Genomic DNA, 25769 nt, shown 5'->3' on the forward strand with positions numbered 1-25769 from the left:
AGATCAGTGCTTGATACGAGTTATTCCAATGTGTTCGTGTATAATTGAGATCGAGCTTAGACGTCGAGCTAATTAGTGAGCCGTGTTACCGCATGTGTGGGAAACTGAAATCGCCTCGAAAAATTAATGTGTTCGGTTCGCGATTGGCTTTAAAATCGACTATCTATAACATTATATACAGGATTTTTGGCAGCTCCGAAGAAATGTGCTTTCGATTATACGTTCACACGATGTTGGTTACCATTTATAGATTATAATTCACGCCGGTATTACCATACGCATGTAAGTGGTCAATGTTCATCAGAACCCAGCAACGCGAGAACCGGTCTAAGATCATTTTTTGCCCGAACTCACAGTCATCTCTCGCTACGTTATATCCGCAGCTAACAAAGTAATAAAATACCTTTTAATGCGGCGGATGATTAACGGTACCTGCTAGTAAAAAACAGTTTCTTCGAGAGAAAATATTTTGCAGTATTTTGGGACTGCCAACGACATATGCAAATTCTCTCGTCAAGTTGCTTCTGGTTTCAATGTTAGTGCGAAAAGACATAGCAGGGACTTTGATTCTTGTAAAGCTTTTGTTAGCTTGATTCTTGTTGCAATAATTATTTAGACGTCGATTAATGGAATTAGTTTGGTGCTATGAACGAATATCTCCGGATGTAAAGAGGTAAAGGTTTGCAATACGTGACGAGCACAACGCAAACCGCCGAAAGGAATCGAATAAGTTGAAAAACATCTCGAATATCATTGGAAATATTTGCTTCGATTTTTTGCAACCGATTTTTTCTTCGACTCTGAATCGAGAATCTTGGAGCAAACTGGAGTCACGCCCATCTCGGTAAGAAAAAGTGGGGAAACTGGAAACCTGAACGGAGGGGAAAGCGGACTTGAATCCAACGGATTTAACTCGAGCTGCGACTGTAAAATAAGATGTGACCACGTGAAATTTTTTTTTCTTATGTATCTAGATAAAATATTAAAGTCAAGAATAAAAGACAGGAAGCAACGCAATTGCATTGAGCGATAATATATTATTTTATGTGATCGAAGATCCATTTCAACATTTTACCGTACAGCTTTTGCGATTGAAAAAAATTTATTTAACGTCGACGTATTTTTAAGGAATTCAGTTCGTAGAAAATAGATGCTTTTTATCCATTTTTTACAAAATAGTAACATATTTAGTATATATTCATAAAATTGTTATATTCGTAAGCAGCTGCGAAAATCTCTTAAAAAAAAAAAAGCATAGAAGGTACTGAAATTACAAGCAAAACCTTATGTATTAATGCTTCATTTTAAATTTCTATAAAACAGCAGAAAAATCTAATAGATTCCTTTCATTTCACTTTACGATGATCCGTTTAGTTTATTCAATAAACTGTTTTCGACAAATCGGATGAGTCGTTTTAATGAGTGACACTTTCGAAAATCAAGATTTCGATCAATTCATCTTTCGCTATTTCAATTCAATATTCCCGCTAGCCAGTCACCATCAATATCGATGCAATATTGCAAAATTAAATATTCAACAACGCCAACATGGCAAATGAAAATGTCCGGATTAATTCTGTAGAAAATAGACAGTCCTTCGAATGAAATCAGCGATCGCAGAGTGCCATCCAAGAAATCTATTAGATTTTTAACCACTTTGCATCGATTTGAAACTATAATCGATCGATACCAAAGCTTTTGCTTCTACAGACCTAACATTGTGATTAATATTGTATTTTCAAACAGTTCTTTGCAGCTAACGAAATAATAAATTTTATAAATACCGAACGTAAAATTATTCCATATATAAAAAAAAAATTATAAACAAAAGTATAGGTATCGATTTCTGTCCTGCAGCCAACCTCCGCAAATCCAGTTTCATTTCAGCTCTGCAAGAATCTTACAACTTTTGCAGAAACAAAGAGGCCGAGAGAAGAAGTGCAGGTAGTATATATATATATGTGTATATATATATATATAAGTACGACTGAAAATAAGCGACCTCCTTGAGATCGGTCCTTGACTCGTTCAACTTGTTTAAGGAGGAGGCGCAGTAATGGCATCTACGCCAACCCGACCGTACCGATATCCTCTACAGTCTGCATATACCGTAGATCTATATACACATCTATATCTATAGTGCGTCTCGCATAACGCCCGCATGCATCTACGTGAACGCGGACATGCCTCCACCATACACATCTTAACCTGTAAATGAATACACTGCAACGCGAATGCAGTACCCTCAGGTTAACCCGGTACTTCGTCGAGTGGTACAAGGATTGCGCAGAGTATAGATTAATAGACCCCACCGACACACGGACATTTATTTACCTCTAGTATAGGCATAACGTGATGTACCATGCACTATGCTCGTGTACTATCCTACGGGCAGTTGATGTTGACGTTACAATCACGGTATTGTATGATTTTACATCCTGATCTTATACCTGCATGGATGAAAAAAAAAGGGTGTATAATGTCGGAAAAACGTTTGGTACATCGTGACGGCGAATTAACAAAAATTTCAATTTTTGCAAACGCGTAACGAATCATTTGAAAGTAAATAGGATTCAGGGTAGCGAGGTTTCGGTTTTTCGATTAATCGTTTTTACAGTTGATCGATTAATCGGTTTTTTACGACTAATCGAATAATCGACGGTTTCGATTCATACATCGATTGACCTTCAGAATTATCATGAGGAAACGATTAATCGATCGATCGGAACCGCGATTAACCAAAATCGTCGATTGATCGAATAATCGGAAAAGCGATTAATCGAAAAACTAGATTAATGGGCGCTGCCAATTAATCGATTAATGACACCGCACCAATCCAGAATATTCGTTAAACTGAACCGAACCGCGGAACGAAAAGTTGAAAACGTTTACTCATTCCCAGCGCAAAGAAAATAATTCTTGAACATCGATCTACGCAGTCAAAACCGCCCAAGTCAAGCCTCGTCATGAAATTATCTACGGAGTTGAAACGAAGTTACAATAGGTACTGGGAGTAATGAAAATGTAAGAAAGAAAATTGTAAGATTAGTCAGAGGAGTGAATAATGATGAGTAAATGTTAGTTGAAACATATGATTGATTTAATTAAAGTTGTTCAAACAGATATATTTATTTACTGGAACAGAATATTTCGACGTTAGGAAAATTAGCTCTCGTTACAATTGCGGTAAGGTAATTTATATGCTCGGGTAGTTGTAACGCATAACGGACAGTTTTGTGAAATCGCAATAAGCCGATGATCCTTGTATTTTACGAGGTTTGAGTTGAAGCAACGTTAATAGATCGAAATATTGGACAAAATGTATCACTTTTTTGAAATTCTAGAATCACTTTAAAGGGGTCAAGTTTTCAAAATGTGAGTTTGCTCTGCTTTATTCCAGTCTACCAAAATCCATTCAATCCCAATCCCAGAGTTGCAGAATAAGATTTTTTTCATAAAATTGCATCGTTACATTAACCTTGCGAAATTCGACCCCGTTTTATCATAACACGAATACAGCTGTTTGAAATAACACAACATAAACACAATTTTGATATACAAAAAAAAAAACCTGGTATAATACAGTCTCTATATTTCCAAATAAGAGTACAATTTCGGAATTAAATATATTTCCGTACTTTTTACGTTAAAAAAAGTAAATGGAACACTACCTATAACCAATTCGTATCACCTTGCATTCTTTTTTTTTTTTTACCAAAACATAAATAATCCTAACAGTTTTGTACTCTATGTATTACGTCATCACAACTCATAGACAGAATTATCCTCAAGTTATTAAATTCCGCGTATTCAAGATAATGTAAAATTGGTTAATATTTATCATTGCTACATAAATGTCTTTAATCCAACCCACAAAAGTGAGCGAGCCTTGGAAGTAATTTAAACTGAAAAAGGAGTTTCTCTCCGTAAATTTAATTCGATTAATAACGAAGAAAAGCAATTGCTACATTCTTGTAATTCAATTCAGAAAAACAAACAGAGGAAAATAATATTTCACCTTCATCGGAATTCGTTTCACTGTATTTTCATTACGGTAGAAAAAATAAAAAAAAAAAGTCTAGAGAAAAAACTTATCTCAAATCCAACCTATCCTGTCTGAGATTTCGCGTTGAAAGTGCCGCGCAGTGAAAAAAAATAGAGTACGTACGTCCAACGTATCGAATACACTACACATTAGGGTGTAGCAAAATCAAAGATATACCGTACGGCGTATACCTTACGCCATTCCACCAACTCACGGCGGATGCCTATAATGGGTAAGGTGAAGAGATCTCCGGACTAACCGCACCTTAATGCTTCACGCGACTCTGAGCTCGCGGCTCCTTCCTCTCTGAGCACCCATAACGGGCATACTCCGTGGATTTCCGGGATAATGTTAACGGAATACATGCAGCATGTATATCGGTACGTATGGCGAAGCTAAAACTGTGCGTTTTTTCCTTACGGCGTAGTGCTTTGGACTTTTACAGAGAGAAGGAGATCTCTCTGGTTCTTTTTCTTTTTCACTTTCTTTCATTCAATGTCCGATGTGACGTATAAATTAGGAATCAATCGGCCACACCGTCTAACAATAAATGAAAAGTAAGGAGAAGAGAAAAAACCGTTCAATTAAAATCGGTACCAGTGTTATTTAAGCCAATGATGGCGAGCCTAAATTAAAAAAGAAAAAAAGATGTTTAATGTGTGATAGAAATTAATGTGAGCAGATGTCACGTGTTTGATAAAAGGTTTTCTAATTAAAACGTTCCAAATAACGAAACTAATGTTTTTATACTTATAATTCTAAGGTTTGCGGCTTATTTTCTTCATACTTTGAAGGTATCGAGAGATCGGCAGAAAAAAATTTCACACATAATTATCTCCGGAGTGGTTAAAGTCGGATATGTGCAAGTACAGTACAATTACATTTGGATGTTATAACTGTACTATGGAGTAAGATTTCTTGACTGTTTTACAAACGATTTATGGGGATCTAATCGGCGAGTAAAATGAGCCCGAATACATTGAAATCCGGCAGAAAAGATCAGAGTTTGATCATTTTTACCGGGCAAGCATAATTTCAAACTGTATCACATTTTCCAAAGTTTAAAATTGTTTCACGACTCAAGGAGAGAATGTTTAATGTATGATTTAATTACTTGGACAGTATTCCGACGTCCCCATAACTTTATTTATAATTTTGTTCTTAACGCTTCTGCGTTATGCAATTCGTGTGGCTTCTGTGAAAAAGAAATTATTTCACGATGTTACCGATGGCTAATCGTAAGGTATAAGTCTTGGTCTTACGTAAGACTCTTTTTTTCACCTCAGATTTATTTTCGATGATCCGCTCATCAACCGGATGGTAAAAAATGAAGGTTACATTGCCCGCGCTTCGTACCGCGATTTCCTGTTACTCATGCTTATGGATCATTCCAGGCTTTAGATTTCTGAAACGCCTCCGAATTTGTTCTCAATTTTTTTATAGAGTAGAAATACACGGAAAAACCACATCCATATGAAATATCGAATTTTTTTGATTCCCCATAAACGAGGTATGAATTTTCGAAATTTCCACAACCTACAAAAATCGACTCGTTTTTTAGACGCTTGCATGGCTCGGGTTATCGCAATCGTACAAAACCAAGTGAATTAGAAGAGTAAAAATTGCTTGTTGTTACATTTTTGCTGGGGAACGTTTTAAATGATTTGTTACCAAAAAAATTTGGTAACTTGAATCCACGTGTGAATTATCATTTTTATATAAAAAAAAAAAAAATGTATTGCGTTCTCGGTTTGTTAAAGACAGAGACAGTGTTCACTTTTTATTTCGCAATCCAATAAAGTCTGAATCCTAGTCGAAACGATAAACGATAAGTTTATAAATTATTGTTCGATCGAAAGTTATGCAACTAATGCCATGGGAATGAAGAAATCAAGGATGTTCGGAGAAGTATACGATGCATATTATAATCATCGTATAAACTGCCTGACGAAGTCGGAATCAAGCGAATAAATCGCAACGAAAATGAAGAAGAATATTTTCAACGCCGACTTTCGGTATAAGATGTATAACTAACGTAGCGTTAATATAGTCAAAATAATTGTATTTACATAAAAAAAAAAGACGCGAAAAAGCTGCATTTTAGAATAAATTCAGTCTTCCGTAACATCGCCAATCGTAAAGTGAATTCATGCAATAGCTAAGAACTTGAATGCTTGCATAAGCGAGTGTCGTCTATAGACTTGTATCGTTAGTAACATTCTGACATTTGATCATGGCTCTGAAGTAAAAAAAAAAAAAAACATTAGCTATTCAAGATATTTAGGTACAGACAGTGATGTTTTTTCTCTAATCTCTTTTAATAATAATAATCTTTTCTCTAACACAAGTGTAAAGTATAATAAAGTTTTCCATGCAGAGATCCGACACTTCCGTTGCACATTTGTGCAGACAGGCATACTATCTGCATTATTTTACAGGCTATGGTTGAGCAATGCAAGATCGGAGAAGCTCGCGGCATACAAAACGGGTTTTTTCGCGCGCATATCATTCGAAAGGAGACGCGTGACGTCATCGGAACCTTGCCAAAAGTCTCGCACAACTATACCTATATCCTATACACTTTATACGCCTAGCGATACGTAACTTCTGATTTATACGCAACTGAACAAAAGAATCTTACATACGCGGAGTTATTTACTTCGCACAACTCATCACGTAAAGTCGTTCAGTTTGAATAAATTTTATTATCTCCCAGAATTTTCATTCTGTGTAAAATTACCGTTGGACAAAATACACAGACTTGAGGAAAAAAAAAGGGAAAGGAATATTAGCTAGAATCGAACCGCAAATTTCCAAGAGATTTGAAGTTTCTGACGTTATAAGTGCAACGATGCGTTTTCATGAAAAATTTTTACGTAAAAACTTTAGAAGGGTCCAAAATTCATCGAACTATATGAATGTACAACGCAACAAAAGATGTTTATACTGCACAAACTCAACAGAATTATTGTATATTATACAGTGCGATACAGTGAGTTTTTTTTTTTTAATAATATTTCGTTACGTTAATGTTACTATGAAATGAACCCCGTGGGATTTTGTTATACCTGACAATGAGTAAAATTTCGTTCCGGCTCGTGATGTTAAGGTTTTCAATTTCACGTAAAAATTCCATTACTAATATCATCTCGAAAGCATCCAACCGTATAACTGTACGAGTAGTGAATTTATGCTTGTCAAGAGGTGAAATTATAATTGGTAATAACTAATAATGTGCCACGATAAATAACAATCCAGTTTCCATATAAATAATCGCTTGTTACATGAACGCTGAACGAATGAACGCGATTCATTTACGCACCTAATTAAGCAATTGATCCATCGGACTCATTACATCTTCAGCGTAATTGAAAACTAAACACTTTTCTGCGGTAAAATGATGAGCGTTAAAAAGTAGTTGCTTGCGTTACCTCGTGCTGCGTCGCGGTTATCCGAAAAAGCAATCAGTAGATTTTTCTTTTCTCTTGTACATTTAATTGCAATTCGCTAATCTTGCTCTCATCTGCAGCGACCGGAGACCGCGTATATCCTTGAAGATCCATCAATCGAACTTGGTCACTCTCGCACTAATTGCACCACACACATCCGTCCATTTTCTTCGTTAGCATTTATCGTTAGTTTCGCCTCTTTTTTAATTGTCTTTCTTCGTTTGTTTACTTCCGTTTTTTTTTTGTTGTTGTTGTTGTCATTATCCATTTCTTTACTAATTGTCCGCTCATTCCATCTTTAACTCATACCGCCATTCTACGCGTTTCATTATTCATCATCGGTTTCAAAATACCGAACTTTATCACTGCGTCTTTATCAATTGATCAGCTGCCCGGGATTATTTTTGATTGTAATTTATAGTATACGTTGTAAGTATTTTTAAACTCCATGTTATCACACTGATGCACTGACACTCACTGTTACTCGCTTAGTTTCGGTAACTTATAGTCCTCTGTGTATCCGTATATATGTTGCGTAAATATTTGTGTGTGTGTGTGTGCATGTGTTTTGCGAAGAGGTAATTATATGTACAAATTAAATGACAATGCGCGTGTGTATGTGTGTGTGTACATGCTTTTTTTTTTTTGTCTGTTTGCTCGTGTTTGCGTAAGGAGTTATACTTGTAGGCACAAGCTGACTGAACCCGAAAGAAAGTGACTTCAATGCTAGACCGTTCGGTATTACAGAGTTTTCATTGTAGGAAAAAATTTCTAATATTCAAAAGAACCTGTACCGCTACCGGCGGCTGTTTGTATTCGACGAAAAATGACAAGATTATGAAATGGGGGAAAAAAAAAGAATAACACCTGCGTTCTCCCCTCACTAATCCCGCTGCATTGCGAGACCACCTTATGTTCCCCTTTTTACAAAACCCTGCGTACGGTGTTTCCATTATAACCATACTACATATAAGTCAACGAGAGGCGACGGATGTGAGGAAAAAAAACTGTGCTGACAAATATTTGTTGCACGTTTTCATTTAGATTGATAATCAAGTCACGGTTATACGTGTAACGATTCGATATTGTCGCATTGTGCCCACAAAAGTCGTTACCTTGAATTAGTATAAAAAACTTACCCGTTCCCATGGCTGAGCGCAGCCTCTTTCCTGCACGTTTTTGTTTAAGATTATCCAGCCAAGTTTGAAGATCGTGTTTCGTATCACTAGCACGAAAACGATCCTCTTCGTCCAGTCGGAAGACCGCGGACGGACTGTTGCTTCAAAGGAACTTTTAGAGAGCCTTCACCAGAGACAAGACGACGTCACCGCGGACCTGGATTTCGATTGGACGACGAGTTTCACTGTCTTTTTTTCGCTCTCTCTCCCTCTCTAGATCAACGCTCTCTCTCTCCCTTTCACACCTACAGACGTTGCCGTTGACGGTTTCTCGGGGCGGGCCTCGTTGCTTGCGATGTGGTGAATTCCGAGTCCTCATCGTCAGTTCCTACCGTTCAACATTAAAACGCATGTATAATGACTTTAGATAGATTCGCGTAGACATACGCTAGAAATCCTATCTTCGTTTCTGGTATGCGTGGAAACAAGTGTTTAGAGGCGCCGCTTCAAATTCAACTTTCAAAATCTCCTCGTTACATAGATACGTCGACATTAATCGGAATCACTTTGCAGTACTTTTTAGTGTGAAACTAAAACTTTGAAGTGATTATTTCGATACGTCGACTTTTTTGATGATTAGGTACGGATACAGTATAAATGAGCATACGTGGAAGTAGAAAATTTTCGCCACCTTTAGAAATTGCTCTATCAGAACCGAAAAATACCAAATAAAAAATTAGCGCCGCGGAATTTGCAACATTTTCAAATGATGCTGATAAATTACAGCTACGATCAATATTAGATTAAAGAAGTTATTAAATATATACAAGCTATTACGTTGATCACTTCAGCAATTAGAGGATGATATATCGTTTTACATTCAGGGAAAAATTGGTTCATCTTGATTATAATCGTTGTACGTATTGTGGGGTATTCAAAAATTATGTGGCGCCTATTAGCCAGGTGATTCTCCGCGGCCCGAGATCAACGAATCACCCCCATATATGGCTAGGCAAAATTGACTTTCACCCAAATTTCTAAATTTAAATAGGGTGAACATTAGTTACTGTCGCGGAAGATTCCACTCGTTGAGTAAAACAAGAGACTCAAAAAAATCCTAGGTAGATATACCTAGATTTCTGTAATTTTACCTACATCACCGAAGTGCGTCACTGACTGGTTATTTCCTTTTCTATCCAACTTTCCTCCATCACCCGAGTTGTACTTAAAATTAACACTCGAGCGATTTTTATCTTGCTTTATGTTGCGCTGGGATGAAAAAAAAAATTAGAGATGGGCGATGCTTTTCGATCCATCGCATCGATCGATTTTTTTTTTTTTTTTGTAACTATCGACTATTTTTAGTCAATGTTTTCCAATTTCGATCAAATGGATTTTCGATATATTTTACCGAACATTGCATCGAAGGAAAAATGCTCCACTGTTTACGTTCTGCTTCTAGATTTATTCAGCACACAAAAAATGAGAAAATTATATTTAAAGTACTAATGACCAGAAATATACATAAACAGATTTTTTTTACATATGTAGTAAAATTAATACGTTATTTCGATCAATTGATGATATACCGATTGGTAAATAAATATTGAGTTTCTCAAGTTAGTTAACTAATTACCTCTAACGACTAGCAACCGTATCGATTGATAGATATTTTGATAAAACGACGGATATAAAGAGTATATGATCTATACGTCTACAGATAAATGTTCATCGAGGATGAATAAGGGGTACCAGCAGAAGTTTGTTACATTAGATAACATAAATATTAAGTAGCCCAATTATTTGTTGTATACCGTGTGTACTTGAAGAAATGAAACAGTCCGAAGCATGGCACGATCAGTCGTTGTAGCACGCTACATCAACCGTTCGTGCCTAACTTCAGACTATTTCATTTCTTCAAGTACACACACTGTTATAAAATTCGTAGAAAAATTGCAAAACTGGAAAACATTGATCTTCATATTTTTTCAAATAATCGGGATTGAGTGATCGTTTTGAATATTGATTATTCTTGAATCGATTATTTTTTAGATGATCAGTCTTTTAAATAAAGCGTTATATCCCACGTGCAAAGTAGGTAATTCTAAACGGAGCCTTTCTATCAATTGTTTTACCCTTCGGTTTCACCGTTCCCATTAGTTGTTTCATATTCCATCGTTCTCCGACGTATTCCACCGACCCCACATCTATTCTTCCGTTCCATGCACCAGCCCGCACCAGCCATGCGGAGACAGTAGAAACGGGCATTGCGTCTCTTTCCGTCCTAATCTTGGTATATTATCTACAGGATACTATCTTTCTCGGTACGTCTTGCCTACTAGAGCAGGTCATGAACGGTGTGCCTACAGGTACGGTGTATTTCAATAGTTCCTTCACTAGTTCCTAATGCCATTGTTCTACCTCTGGTTCTACCACTTAATCAGTTATTCCATCGTTCCCTCATTTATTCCATCATTCCGTGGTCCATTCCACTGTTTCGTCCACGATTCCATTCCCGGTCATAAGTATATTCCACCGTTCCGTTATCCGTTCCGTTATTTCTTTATTTATTTCCTCAGCCGATCATCTGCTATCATCATAAATATATTTTTTACTCCTCCGTAATTGAAAGCATTGAATCGGTTGAACCACACACACACGCGCTCACGGTTAAATACGTTAAGTTAATGGCGTGGGCGATTTTCGCATGATGTCGGATCCGTGTCGTGATTTAACGTATAATATTCCAGTTTTCGTTTCATATTTATCGACTGAAAAGGGAAAAATCGAATCATCAAGTTGAGGGAAATGATTATAATTTTTTTAGTCTCGGATTATTTCGAAAAGAATTTAATATTTCGCGGCGTTAATATGTTCAAGATTTTCTTATTCAACTTCAAAGCCATTTCTGGATGAGAATTGTTCGCAATCCCATGAGGCTAGAGGTTCATGACAATACACTCACACTAGGAAACTTACACTGGAAAATCGACTTTGGCGGGTGACGAAAAGTTGTGGATACGCAAGTGAGTACAGAAAATTCATTGCCGCACCCCAAAAGTTGAGATGTTGAACTGCGGAAAAAGTTTCGAAATCGCGGTTTTGTCGATCAATCGAGAACTCATGCTTTTTCCGTACTTGTGCACGTATTACGTTCACTCCTTTTTGCATTAAATTGGGACATTCTGAAACGAACTGAAATTCATGTCACTCTCGTTCATCCTATATTATTAAGAAACTTACAGAAAAACGCAGGGTGCACAAACAGTAGTTAACAGCTTTCTTCAATAGTGTAATAACTTTCTACATCCTAGTTTCACATGAAATAAAAATTATCTTCGTTATGCATAGTCGCGTATGAGCATGTAAGTTTGTACATAATAATACATGAACAGCAAGGCTTTTCGCTTTTTCGGTAACGTTTCTCTAACTGACTGAAATACCGAAATGTACAAACTGGAAACTATTTTCGATGATGAGCGTAATGAGCTTTATCTGCGTTCATTTATTTGACGCAATAATCTTGAATTATTCAATTTGCAGTAAGCATATCTGAATTATATGCACCTCAAGATTTCGGTTTTCTTAACTTGAGAAAGCCAAAGCTGCGATTATATCATATTTGTATAGTGGGTACTAATGATCCGTAATTGCTATCCTCGATTAACGAGTAGAATATAACGTATAACAAGATAAAACAGAAAATATAGCCAAAGTGTATTTGTTACTTGTTACTGGGTTTTTATACTTTGCATGTCAATTATGATATTAAAATTTTAATTACATGACGAGGCAAATTTTCAATAATTTCTTCCACCAAGACAAATGTTATAATGATGCTTGCGAGCGTGAAAGGAAAAACTTTGTTTCAGTCATTGAGTCATGTGGTACAGAATTACAGCTGACGAGGTACTCGTCAGTACAGTACGAATGTACGAAGGGGTACACGCATATCGATGTACGCGTATATGCAATGACTTGTTCCCTACCACACGTCCGATGGAATTTCCGTCGACATGGCATGCAATCACGAATGAATTCTTTATTTTTTGCTTCTTCCTCCAGTCGGCGATTTCCTTACCTGGAAAGCGCCGAACACGAATGACATTGGCAGTCTTGTTCGCCTAGTCGCTTTTTTTATTGTAGCCCGCATATTACTTTGATCACAGGAGTATCGAGTACCATTACGACACCTAGTGGTAAGCTTCACTTCGCATCGTCAAATCGAGATCACGGATCGTCTGAACTAAACATACTTTGAACCTGATTAGTACACTGAGAGAAGTATCTGATAGAAACACCCATGTTCGTACTAGAAAGTTTTATGAGATTTCGTAATAATTAATCAACATAGTTTGGCCAACTATACTGATAGGTAACAACTATTTCTCTTTTAACAAAATCATTGCGATTTTGCTATATCTCAATCTATTATATGAATCGTCAAATGCATTCTAATGCATTTGAATAGTGGAGTTACCGACATCGCTTCTCTCATTGCCCAGCGATTGCAGTCAGGCGCGGTTTGTGTATAATTATTGAAAAAAATTATTGAAAGCGCTAGATTCATCCTGCTGTGTGGGCAGTATAGGTCGCACAACCCACACGACCCACGTCTCCACGGCCATACCTAGCGGAACGAAATATCAAGGATTTTGAATCATAGCGCATAATATGAGCTAGCTCAGTGAAAGCCAATGCTAATTGGCCACCCACTTGTAATTTTAACTTTTGACTAAATTTTACTTACGGGGTACTCCGGCTCAACTCAACCTATATACCCATCGACTTGTCGACTAATAACCATTTTCTTTTTCGTTTTTGTGTAATTTATTGTAAATTTATCCAGGCATCCATGCCCTGCAAGTATTGAATTCTTCATGCTTGCGTTTCTTTCGAATTTCAATGTTTTCTAATTCAGAAATCAAGTGGAGTGATTCGGTAGAAAATTTTTAAATGTACAATTTTTGCGTCTTGATGTGAAATTGATGAACAAAAATATTCCACAGTTTGTCCTAAACTCCAGAAGCGTAAAAACTACTCTAAATTATAGTTAAAGACTTGTGAAACTTTTGCTTCACAATAATTATTGCAAGAATCTAGAATAAGATAATATTTTGAATACTGGTAAAATCATCGTATGCGATTAATTTGGAAACCGGCAAAACCAAATGAACTTCGGTCTTACCTCACGAATTATGATTTATGTCTACTCAACAACAGCAATTACAAGTGACAAATTAATTTATGCCATAACCGAGGGTGGAGCCCATTTCTATAAGCAATCGGCCTTAATCACTTACAGGTCTCGGTAACACCAACGCTTGTAAATGGAGAATGATTCAAAAATTACGATTTGTCTTCTGCAATGTCTTTATTTTAGATCTACAGTTTTCGAGTCCAACGCATTTTCATAGAAAAATTGGAAAAAGACCCGTTGAAGATACAGGTATGTGATGTTCAATTATCCTTTAGGCTTAACAAACACTGCCGTCAAAGACTAACTCATTCGAATTCCATAGCCATAAAAATACCTATTATTCCATAGAAAAAATATTGTCGACATCATTTACTACCAGGTTGGCTGTGGAGTAATGTTTATCTGCGGGTACGTTTCTATTACGACGGGAATACACTAACGCAACTATAACTGATGGAAATTAACTACAAACGGATATAAGGGCATCAGTCTGGTAAATATCAATTATATATAGCCATAAAATATGATTAACCTACCACTGGAATTGAGTGCGTTCCTTGAGATTTCATAATGTGTACACATCAATGATGCAATGACTGTGACTGTTCGGTTCCCCCGTTATGTCTATTTCCAACAACGCTGTTGAAGGTCAAAAACTATCACAGTACCATGCTATCTTGTAGTAACGATATAAACAATAAACCCAAAACTGTACCACAAGGACAACTTGTGCCGCGGTTAAAAAGAGCTAAGTTGTTATACTAATTTTTAAATATACAATTTAACACTTGCCGTTCTATTTTCATCAAACAATATTAGTCTTCATAATAAAATTTCGCTCTCTACCATATTCTGTGATACAACTGTACTGTTCAAGATGGTCAAGTTTCATGAAATTCACTAATATTATTGCCACACGTTGTCCTTCCAAGCTGTTGTTCATCTCTAAACTAAACTTTCGATCACATTTCTGATTTATTGGATAGATTATTTTCATACACATCATAAGAAATGGCTTTTCAACGCACCTATCGCTGTTTAGTAGCGATTAAATTGTTAGTAAACATCAAGCGGAAGGGCTTCTGCGGTATGGTCTCAAATTTCAATGGCAACCGCTGAAGTATAATACAAACTGCCAAAAAGACAACGAAAACCATCAGAGCGCTCTTACTCAAGGAGGAAGCCATTCTACGGCGGTTAACGCATGACACGAAGTCATCTCGAGTGGTCGAGTGGTCCACTTCAAGAAAAATTCCCCCGAGCATATAAGGTACGTATGATGTAATATGTGCGCTAATCTCACGTATTTCTTCAAATTCCAAGAGGAATGGAATTCTCGTGAAGTCGTGCTATTCTGACATCCCGGTCTTCGAGTATGAAATTCTGAACCAAAAGTCGTTATGGTGTAATTGCCCCATTTTGAGAGGGAGTTCCGTAGTTACAATAAAATTACGTTCCTCATTTCTTAAGTGTCCTGTTTTATTCCATCCAATTTCGATGTGAGCCGCTTAAAATTTCAACCTTGACAATTCCATTTTGTATTTGAAAGTTACAGCCAATTGAAAGCATTACATATATAAATATATGCAGTGGTAATCGACAAGTTGAAAAATTTACACAGCAACAACTGTGGGAAATTGAAGACATAAAAATTATACGGTATTCATCTTGTCTTACAATTAGACAGTGTGTTACAAATTAGTGAAGGTGTCGAAAGCGTTAAAGGTAAGTCATTGGTCAGCTTAATATGTGGTGTCCCATATGTAGTGCATATACATTACACACGTACGTTTTTATTGCATATAAATACAGAATTAATTCCTAACGACTGCATGTTTATTTTCTGTAGTTTCTTTGTAGCTGACATATATAATAATTGAATAAAGAACCCCGTAGAATTTCTATGGAACTTGGCTCCCGGTCGAATTAGCTGGATTTTCAGTATGTTATAGTGCATATCTTCCCGATGAAAAGTTCTCACGGATACAAGTAGCAAAAATCACTAGTTTCCGATATACAGGCTTCGGCAGGGATTCCGATCGAATGAAGTTTTTGATGTCTGTGGATTACACAATTTTTACGAATTACAAAGTTTCAACGGGGACTTGAAATCAAATATGTCAATCAAAAACTGCACAGCCGATTCGCAGAGACTTCGCACACGCGCGAAAAACAGGACAAGTCAATTATTGCAAGAGTCGGAGTCTCATTCTTCAGGCGAAATCCGACGTTGCACCTCCTTCCAGAAACCATCGAGTTCATGGATAGAATCAATTCGTCGATAGAATAAATCACAGTTTCCTGCCTATCTTGGACAATCAACCGTGCCGTTTTTTGAGTGATTTGTTTGATTTCAAGCCCCCTTGAAGCTTCATAATTCATGAAAATCACGAAATCCATAGACATAAGAAAAAATCTGGACACCTTTCTTCCTAAGCTTGTATATTGAAAATTACCGATTTTTGGGACTTGTAGCCATGAGAACTTTTGATCGGGAGGATCTGTACTACAACATACTGAAAATCCAGCTAATTCGACAGGGAGCCAATTCCCATAACGATTCTGCAGAGTCCTTCGTGACTCAATATACGTTCACCTCGTCATAAAATTAATGACTAGCATCCATCATCATTCTAAAAAGTACTTTTTAAATAGAAATTCGAATGAAAAGTTTCGGGAAGTGCTCGTACATTATTATCTTGTTGAACTGCTGCCTAACTGTCAATTAATGACTATAATGTGTATAGCTATGAAGCGTTCGAAAAAAAGGTCAGCCTTCTATTTGCGTAGGTGATGTGAATAATGATGTGTGCTGTATAAGGTAGTTGCGAAAAAGTTTCGACCCGGCACTTACTTCTTCCTTGAGCTCTTTATGCAATAGGCAAATCGGTGTTGCACATTATGTCGCAATACAAGATTTTGTCAAACATATGGAACTTCGTGAGTTATTACAGCTATTAGATGACAGTAATACGTACTATTCAATTATATAGCAAGGGTTGTAGATCTTATACGCATCTGAATTTCACGTAGAAATAAAGATATGGCATGAATTCTATAAATTTACTATTGCGATTTCGTAGAACCCGTGCCATTTCTTTAATTCTACGTCGAATGATAAATGTATTGGAGTGTTTTTGTTCAGAATTGTGTATAGAATGGGGTCATTAAGCCCCCTGTCGATTTTGAGATACGTGGACTTCGATATTCAGAGATTCATGCGTCAACGTCGAAATCGACCAGCGCACCCCATTAAAGGATTTCGAGGATTTCACATTATTTCACGAGATTGCACAACATTGCACAAGATTTCACACTTCTCATACGATTTTAAAAGAACGTACAGAATTCACAGGATTTTAGCGGATTTCTAGAGATTTTATGGGATTTCGGCTATTTCATGCGATTCAAGTGTGAACTGATATAATACTAGGTGTACTATTTCATTGTCTGATATAACAAGAGTGGATAGTGATCCGAAGGCCTGATATTTTTAATTGTTAGTCTGAAAAAAATACTCAGCCAATCTTACCTACAAATGCCATGGATTGTTCTCGACCAGGAATATCTGCTTTCTTGCAAAACAACCTTGTCAGTGACCTTTTACAGTATCTCGTGGCCATGATACTGTAGCTTTAACTCACGTAAGCGCTTTTTATGCAATGACACAGTGTAATAAAGTGAGAAATTTTTCACTGATTAGAATTTATGCATTGCAGTGAACACGGGGATGGAGAATACTGAAAATATTTTTAAAAAAAAAGTACTTTTTACCAGCATATTTCAGGAACTTAATTTTTCACGAATAATTTAAGACTAATATCCATTGGCAAGCCTGGAAAATGGTCACTGACGAAACAAAAAAGCACAAGAGAGGCAGGGAATTTCCCCAAATTGGAAAGACTGACAATGGTTGCACATCGTATATTTTTTATGCCGATATGTGGACGACTGGACAATTTGATGGCCTCGGAAATAGTAACTGGCTGTGAAACGCATAATGTTCTTTTCTTTATATCACGGTAAACAAGTAATAGTAAACAGAAACTTTAATCGAATTATTCTCGAAATGACATCTTTTTAAAATCGCGTACAGCATAATTTATCCTATTGACCTTGCGTTGGATACTGATATTTGAAACGACAGTATAAACTTTCCTGTGAAGTGTCCTTTTTTGCGGCAATCCGTTCGCAAGTAACAATGAAAAAAGCACGCTCTTTTCCGGGTAAATATGACGATTTTTTTCTAAATCAGCAAATTTTTATATATATATATGTATAGGTATAAGTATTCGGCAATTTTCAATTTTTTTTTCAATTCTATCACTAAACACAGAACTAATAAACTGCCAATCTTCATGTTTTAATTTCAAAACATCGTTTTTAACCGTTCAAAAACCGCGACGAGCGAATGCAAATTGGGGAACATAATTTTCTGAATCAAATAAATGTTAGTTCCACTCGATAACACAAGTTATCGTTCTCATCACTTTTTTGTCAAATCAAATGACATTTCTTTGAATCAAGAGACTGTTCCAGTGCCGTATTTGGTAAATTAAACGAATTCCTTGTCTGCTATGGGCAGTGACGTCATCCTGCGCCGATCCTGAATGCCGGATTTGGACGTGCCACAAACTGGAAACATGATTTTCACAAAAACAAGGCATTACGCATCTTTTTATTTGATTTACAAAGTGTACCGAACACTTTGGAATTATGTGTCGCATATATATTGTTCATAATATTGAAGCGTTCCGATAAATGTACTAAAAATCTCAAGAAAAGCTGATCATCGTGAATAAACAATTGAAAACCTGTGAACTTTTATGGCACTCTCCGTTATTTTATAAATCGGTGACTTTTTCCACTGTCTAAAAAAATTGTAGCTCTGACAGTGTTAGTGAGATAACAAAGAGTGTGAAAAAAATAACTTGAGTTTTAGTCAATTGCTAAGAACTTGATATCAAATACTTTCATCGTTCAAAAAAACCGCTTAGCGCAAAAAAGTAATTACGCAAAACATATCGAAATGCAAGATTGAAAAAATAGGTATATTATTGGAATGTGCAGCAAGACATCGTCGAGAAGGAGCAAAAAATATCGCGATCCACTGACGGATTTTATTTTCGGAGAACTGCAAACGTGGGTGCGGTAGGACTCCCTAATTTTCTTTGTCTTCGACGAGGTTTGTGGGAACGACTTAAGCGATGCGTTCATAACTGTTACGTTAGCAGTTATTGTATTGCACCAAGGTTGCAGAAAAGATTTACGGCACACGGCTAGAAGCCTTCGAAAAGATTACTATGAATAAATTTGTTTTAAAAACTGCATTTTTTCAATACCGTAAACACATATTATAGGGTCATAACATACTATTGATCCGGACATATGAATACTAGGGTGTTTCGTTTGCAGGCTCATACATCCTTGTTTTGCATCTGTATGAAAAACTTGTTATAGATAGCAGAAATAGAAATATAAAGCCAATTTTAAAAAGTAGTCCTCAGGATTCGTAGTTTTCCTATTCAAATAATGTGAAAATAATTTAATTTTTAAGAAATTGTTATCACTTGTAAGCCATATTCAATGATACCGATAGTCGAATGATTTTGCAAAGAATTAAATTCTCTACATGAGTGTTCGTTAATTGACATCCGTACCTGAAAAGGTTGAAAAGTTAAAAGTCTCAAAAGTCATCTTGATTTAAATTCGTCTATAAACGTCTTTAGTGACTAAGCTATTCTGATTGACTTTACGGCAAGAATTCAAACAACAAATTTTGTAGGTGATTCCATTTTTTATGAAAATGCTCGCAGAGGAAATTCCGCAGTTCCAAAGTTTCATAAGTTGTAAGTCTTGAAGAACAATTTTATATGAAAGTTCATCTATAAACGGTTAAATCGGCTCAACTATTGACTTTACAACAGAAATTTAAACGACCCTTTCGTAAAGAACCAAACCTTCATCAAATGCTGGCAGGATTAAGGCCGTAACATTAAGTGAGATTTTCTTCATGTTTTTTAAATTGGAAAACGTAAAATTCCGAAAACGACATTTCAAAATACGGCTCAAGAAGTATATCTTTTTACGAGATCTTTTTTTTGCTGTACACAAATTTTTCAGTTGAGAGCAACCACACATATTGTTTCCAAACGAAACACCCCGATGAATACGAGAGAAATTAAAATCGAAGGATACTCAATCGGTCAGAGAGAGAAATTTGATACTGGTGTTTTTCATAAACGATGATGATGCAAATCTCAAAACTGCAGACTATTCAAAATTTTGACTCCCGGTCATGAGCTCACGATAGTTGGAGGTGTCGTTAAATTGTTCTTATTCGTCGAAGTATTAAACGAATCTATTGCAGCCACGACCACGCTGTAATTGGATATGTGTGTGAAAAATATTTTATACAACACGAGCATGTTTTACGCGTTTTTCCATGCGTGTTTTCCTTACACAAAGTACCTTCTTGTTTCTATGACGCTCGAGTGAGTCTGCGAATGCGCATGCGCAGAGTTCTGAAAAGACCACTTTTAAGTCCTAGGGTCTTCTCAATACTCCGCGCATGCGCTGTTGCGAACAAATCCGACATTACGCGACCCTAACCTCAATTTCGGGCTTCGTGAAAAAACACTCAACATACTCTTGTTATATAAAGAATCGTATACAACAAGGAGCCAACGATCTTGTTACACAATATACTTTTATCAGCGCATAGATCCGCGAAACCAAAAACAATTGGATCATGTTTTTTTATTTTTCGATTAGACAATAAACGAAGGCATATAAAAAATTGGCATCTTTTTTCTACTGTTTGCAACTAGCCAATTACCGGAAACTTGGTTGCGGCGCCACTAAGGCCAACGGATGAGTTCTGGAGATGGGCTGGTAGAAATAGCCAAGATGACGTAAGCAGCTGACCACCTCCGTTACGATGCAGCATCCATACACATGTGTGCAGTTTATCGTACGTACTGCCCGCATCTGTATTATACCTACCTGTACCGTACGGACACATTAAAGACGCGGTGTTCACGTACAGATAACTCACACGCTTCCCTCTCACTTCTACGACTGTATAATATCACCTTCCTTCCCACCATGCTTCGATTATATTCCCTGGGACCAGCATCGCGGCCACTGGTCTAGTCATCACTATAAATAGCCGGTTCAACAACAAGAATCCATGCTCGATCCTTGCTCAAAATATCAGAGTTCTAAAGGATGAACGAGTTCGTGATTCCTGCACGCTAAAACAGAAATAATACGAATATGCGAATCTACTTCGATAATTAGTACCCGCCGGTAATAATAATCATAACCCAAGGTCTGCCTTGGCTCTTCTTTCAAGAATCTTTCTACTAATTTGAATGTTTTAGATCTAGTCAGGGTTTTTTTTCTGCATGCGATCGTAGCCGGAGTCCGATTTTGCATAACAAGAATTTATGCAATTAATTTACCGTGTAAAAGGTGAGTGAGTCTTTTGCAAAACGAAGCAATCTACTTTTTCGTACTTTAAAGGATTAATCGGCCTCACCCTCTAAGTCAAAAGTTACTCGACTCTTAATCAAAGGAATTGCTCAAATTGTTCATATCAAATTTGAAAATTTGAAACATCTTGTCATTTTTACATTAGTGTTAAAGATGCAATTTTTGTGAAAACACAGATAAACTCGAACTTGCATGGTTAATCAGGATTTGTTATGAGTTTGAGATTGCTCAAGGCAACGCAAATGCCAGTGTTAGGGATGCACCATGTGTACAGTCCAACCAAAACAATGTCGGCTCAGAAGAATTACAAAATGAGGACTGAATAATTACACTTTACATTATTCGAGGTAATTGAAATAGGTTGGAATAATATTCCCTCGGTACGAACAAAAGTGAAAACCGTACCGATCGCTACAGAAGCAGTTCAGTTATTAACAACCTTTGGGACATATTTATATTCTGCCTTTTTTTTCAATGAAAAACTCTACCTTATATGCAATTGAAATAAATCTTGGCCCATTTCATTTGCGAACAGATTATCGTAACAAATCACCGGAACGTCAATTTTTATTTAGGTCTTCAATTAACCAGAACAACATTTTACCTATGTACAATCAATACAGGTTTCACAGAACAAATTAATTTTCATATAATCCACAAACCATATCCGGTTATTTCTGTAGAGTTCATTTGTGAATAAAATTATCCATTATTTATTAAAATTGGACAAACTGTACGAATTTCTGCTCAAAAAATGCTGGTCGATAATGTCACTCGACTCGGATTGTTAATTACTGAAATATTTCGATCGAAATTCACTAGTCTTTAATTTTGTCGATACCAAGGCGATAGTTTTTTGATCAAACATGGCGGACCTTAATTCACTTATTGATTATAAACTTTCGTTTACCACTTTTCCATTTTGGCAAGTTTTTAGCTCGACTGTACACCTGCTATATCTCTGATTGACCGGAAGGACTACCGGTTCGGGATACTCGGTATTTCTGCGTAATGCATTTGACCTTGTCAATCGACTCATTCTGAGCTACTAATTGTTTTTAGTGACTGTATAAAGTATAAATCAGGTAAAAAACAGTTTGCCGGCAAGGGGCATGAAAAGTCTTCTTTGATCTCCAAAATTACTAAAATATGTAACCGTCTGTTTAAATCGTCACCTATTGCTCCGTTTATAAAAGAAAAATTCATACTCATAATTCCATGTGAAAATTGCAAAATGAGATAAAGACAAGAAGAAATTTGGAGTTGATGCCATTCAACGGACCATGCCATAGAAAAAATAACTAAAAATCACTCATAATATGGTCAATCGGGTTAAGAAAACCAAAGAAATTGTTCAGTACTTACGACGAAACAAAAAATTATGCCAGGTATCGACAAAACGGCTCGACAAGTACTACATTATTGTTTGACCCAAAACTGTGCAAAACTAGATCCCGATCGGTGCAGTAGTCGCGGAGATATTTCTGGTACCGATTTTGAAAACACTGTTTCGAGAAAAATGCTTCTAAATTTTTGACCACAGTTTACACTGAGAATCAAATAACTGGTTCAATTTAGATTTACATGAAATCGTCGATTTCTGAGTCATATTACGGATCTTCCTGAAATGTCGACACTTTCATTAGATCTTTTCCAAGCTGTGTCAACCTCAATCTTCCTTCTTTTGATACCCTTGTCGCCATTCACCCGGTCGATTACAAAACGCTCCAATTTCGTCGTTACTGCGAATTTCTTTGTAAAATATCCAGGGTAGATACTCAAAGGACAGTAATTTCAATTGAGCATCTTTTTAAATCGATTAGTTTGACCTAGCCATGTATATGTAACCCCTTAAAATTATCACTGTGAAAATATTGAGAAAAAACAAATTTCGAACCATGTTTTCACTGTATCAACTCCAAGGATTATTTCAAGTCTCATATAATAAGATGTCACAAATTTTTTGAAAAGTTTTTCCTGAATGATATAAACAGCAGTGTGTATGGAACTTTCTGAATATCTTAGACGTTCTATAATCTCGTTTTCTGCTGAACTCTAACGGTTTGTACTATTTGATTTTAATTAAAAACACTATTTTTAATAACAAAAATAACACCAGAATATTAGAAAATATTCTGAAATTGTAGCTACAGCTAAGTCGTACCGGTTTATTACAGTTCGTCGAAAGTACTTTCTGTCTGATGTTACCCGTAGGCGTAATAAAAAATTGTGAAACAGGTTTTTCAGAATAATATTGTGTGCTTACATATTCTGAAAACTCATTGTAAGAATCTAAGAAAACATATAGATTCGAATAAATTTTTAATCTTCACGTTCGAAATAATTAATTTATTTATTGTTGAAATAGAAATGCTTTTGTATCAGTTTACAAAACGGATGTACAAGAAATGGGAAGCAGAGATCCACTGTTATATTTCATTCAGAAGCATTTGAAATAGCTGATAAGGTATAGATATTACACCACTCACCAGGATAACCAAACGTAAGAATATGAGTCATAAAGCCAGAGATTCGAATGAATCATTCAATGATGCTTTCAATCTAATAGCAAAAAACAGTTCACATGAAAAATCAATAAAGCATCGATGCTCTGACATACAGTTGCAATCGTCATCCACTTTTCATTCTTAACTGGGTCAGACACTCTCAAGACAGGAGGTTTCTTAATTAAAGAAACACGTGATTAATATGTCATTGGTATATGAAAATGATCTAAATGCATATAATCTATAGATTTAATTCAATAATTTTCATTATCATTTTTCCTCTTAATAATATTATACGCAATTTTGAGTAAATACGTGAATAATTAATTATTTTTGAAACATTAGTTGTCTTATCTATTCGCATTGCGTGTATGATTTGGTCGTTATTACTTTTAAGGAAAGTGTTCGTATCAAATCGGATGTCAAAACAACTACGCAATGGTCTTGTAACTTGCGCGATTCGTTGGTCGTAAAAATGGGACAACTTAAACTTTTGAAATATTGAGACAAAGAATTAGATTTTATATATTTGCCACTACCAAAAAATCTTGAAAGATGTAGCTCAATTAGTATGTCTCATACAATTGTCTCTTTTCTTTCCCACAGCTTTCATAAAAATGACTACAACTTCGAATATCCTGAAGCAGCGCAAAAATGGCGCAACGGCTCTTCGCTTATTTGTGATATTCGATGTGGATATATTTCCAGTTCTCCCACCGGAAACCCACGCTCCAAAGTCGTACGACCCCGGGTCTCTGCCCGATCTTGCTTTTGCTTTTACGCTTCCAGCATTTCCCCCGAAGGAGTTGGAAGGTCAGACGTCCCACGCGCCTGGCCCACGTGAAAGTATGACCGTACAACGCTTTGGCACGTTATTATCGTTACAGACTCCGCGGAAAGCCGCTCACACTGTAGTTTTAAATACATCAGAAAATACAGGGTGTTCCGACACATTTTTTGTAATTTAAAAATCACGGTGTTAAGGTCGCTGATCTCGAATCTGGTTGAAAATTTGGGAGATCAAAATGGCGAATCCACATAGCGGAAGAATTCGCAATTAGTGATTTCGTTTGGACGAAATTTGGTACCCGGTGGGATTTCGAGGTCGCCGATTACGAATATTAATTGAATGATCAAAAATTCGGTATGCCCGACTCTTTGATACCGCTACTGTTTGGCATTTCAATTTCGAATGAAATATAAATGGATGATCAGAAAGGGATAAATTCATATGATACATCTAATATGATTATGAAAATCATTTCAAATACAGCAATGGGAAAAATTTGAAACTTTGGCCATATGATAGAGACCAGATTCTCTACTTCTAATAAAAATTTGAACCACGCAAAGCGTTTGGTTAAATGAAAAAGTGTGTTTATCTCATTTTGATCGCCCACTCAATTATAGTAATCAAATAGGAATGTCGCATTCACTATTTTCCTCAAACGTTCGGGCAATATTACGTTTGAAATATTATGAGGAAGAAACAATTATACCTACACAACATTCCTGGAATGTGAATCAAATGCTATATTATGTGTAGGATTGTGAAAACCGATGAATATCGTTTGTCTCCAAAGCACGGTTCTCGGAGAACTAAAATAAGATATCCTTGAACGCATATATAGGTATAAGCAAACCGCGTGCAAAAAAGGAGCGGAAAAAAGTTATTAGTAATATTGCACTCGTTTACAAGAGATTAATTAAAGTCTTACTTGTGACATATTAATACTTCTCACAGCGAATACTCTCATAGTGGTCCTGGAATTTTTATGTCCAGTGAAATGTTATCATAAAATAGGATATTGTGAATCAAATTGAATTGAAACGATCACATGATTTTCCAGATGATAAAATGAAAAAATTCTAAATTTGTAAGAGTAGGAAAAGACCAGTGAAGATCGACTTATTGTAAAGACCCAAATTCGGACCTTTCAATTATAATTGGAT

General features: G+C 36.2%; 1 protein-coding gene and 1 long non-coding RNA gene across 3 annotated transcripts in view; one reads left to right on the forward strand and one right to left on the reverse strand.

Annotated features, from left to right (window-relative positions):
- The window catches only part of LOC107221606, a 133995-nt gene extending 125234 nt beyond the window's left edge, over positions 1–8761 (reverse strand). For both annotated transcript variants that reach the window (XM_046734410.1, XM_046734409.1), the window contains exon 1: positions 8634–8761. In XM_046734410.1, coding sequence (XP_046590366.1) covers positions 8634–8643 — 10 coding nt within the window. In that variant the 5' untranslated portion in view covers positions 8644–8761. The remainder of the gene's footprint in view (positions 1–8633) is intronic.
- Positions 8762–10719: 1958 nt separating this feature from the next.
- LOC124293317 lies at positions 10720–12339 on the forward strand. Its single transcript, XR_006903249.1, has 2 exons — positions 10720–10981; positions 11493–12339. It is a non-coding gene; the product is annotated as an uncharacterized LOC124293317 (long non-coding RNA).
- Positions 12340–25769: the final 13430 nt, after the last annotated feature.

This window comes from Neodiprion lecontei, chromosome 3 (assembly GCF_021901455.1).
Source record: "Neodiprion lecontei isolate iyNeoLeco1 chromosome 3, iyNeoLeco1.1, whole genome shotgun sequence".
NCBI classification, from domain to species: Eukaryota; Metazoa; Arthropoda; class Insecta; order Hymenoptera; family Diprionidae; genus Neodiprion; species Neodiprion lecontei.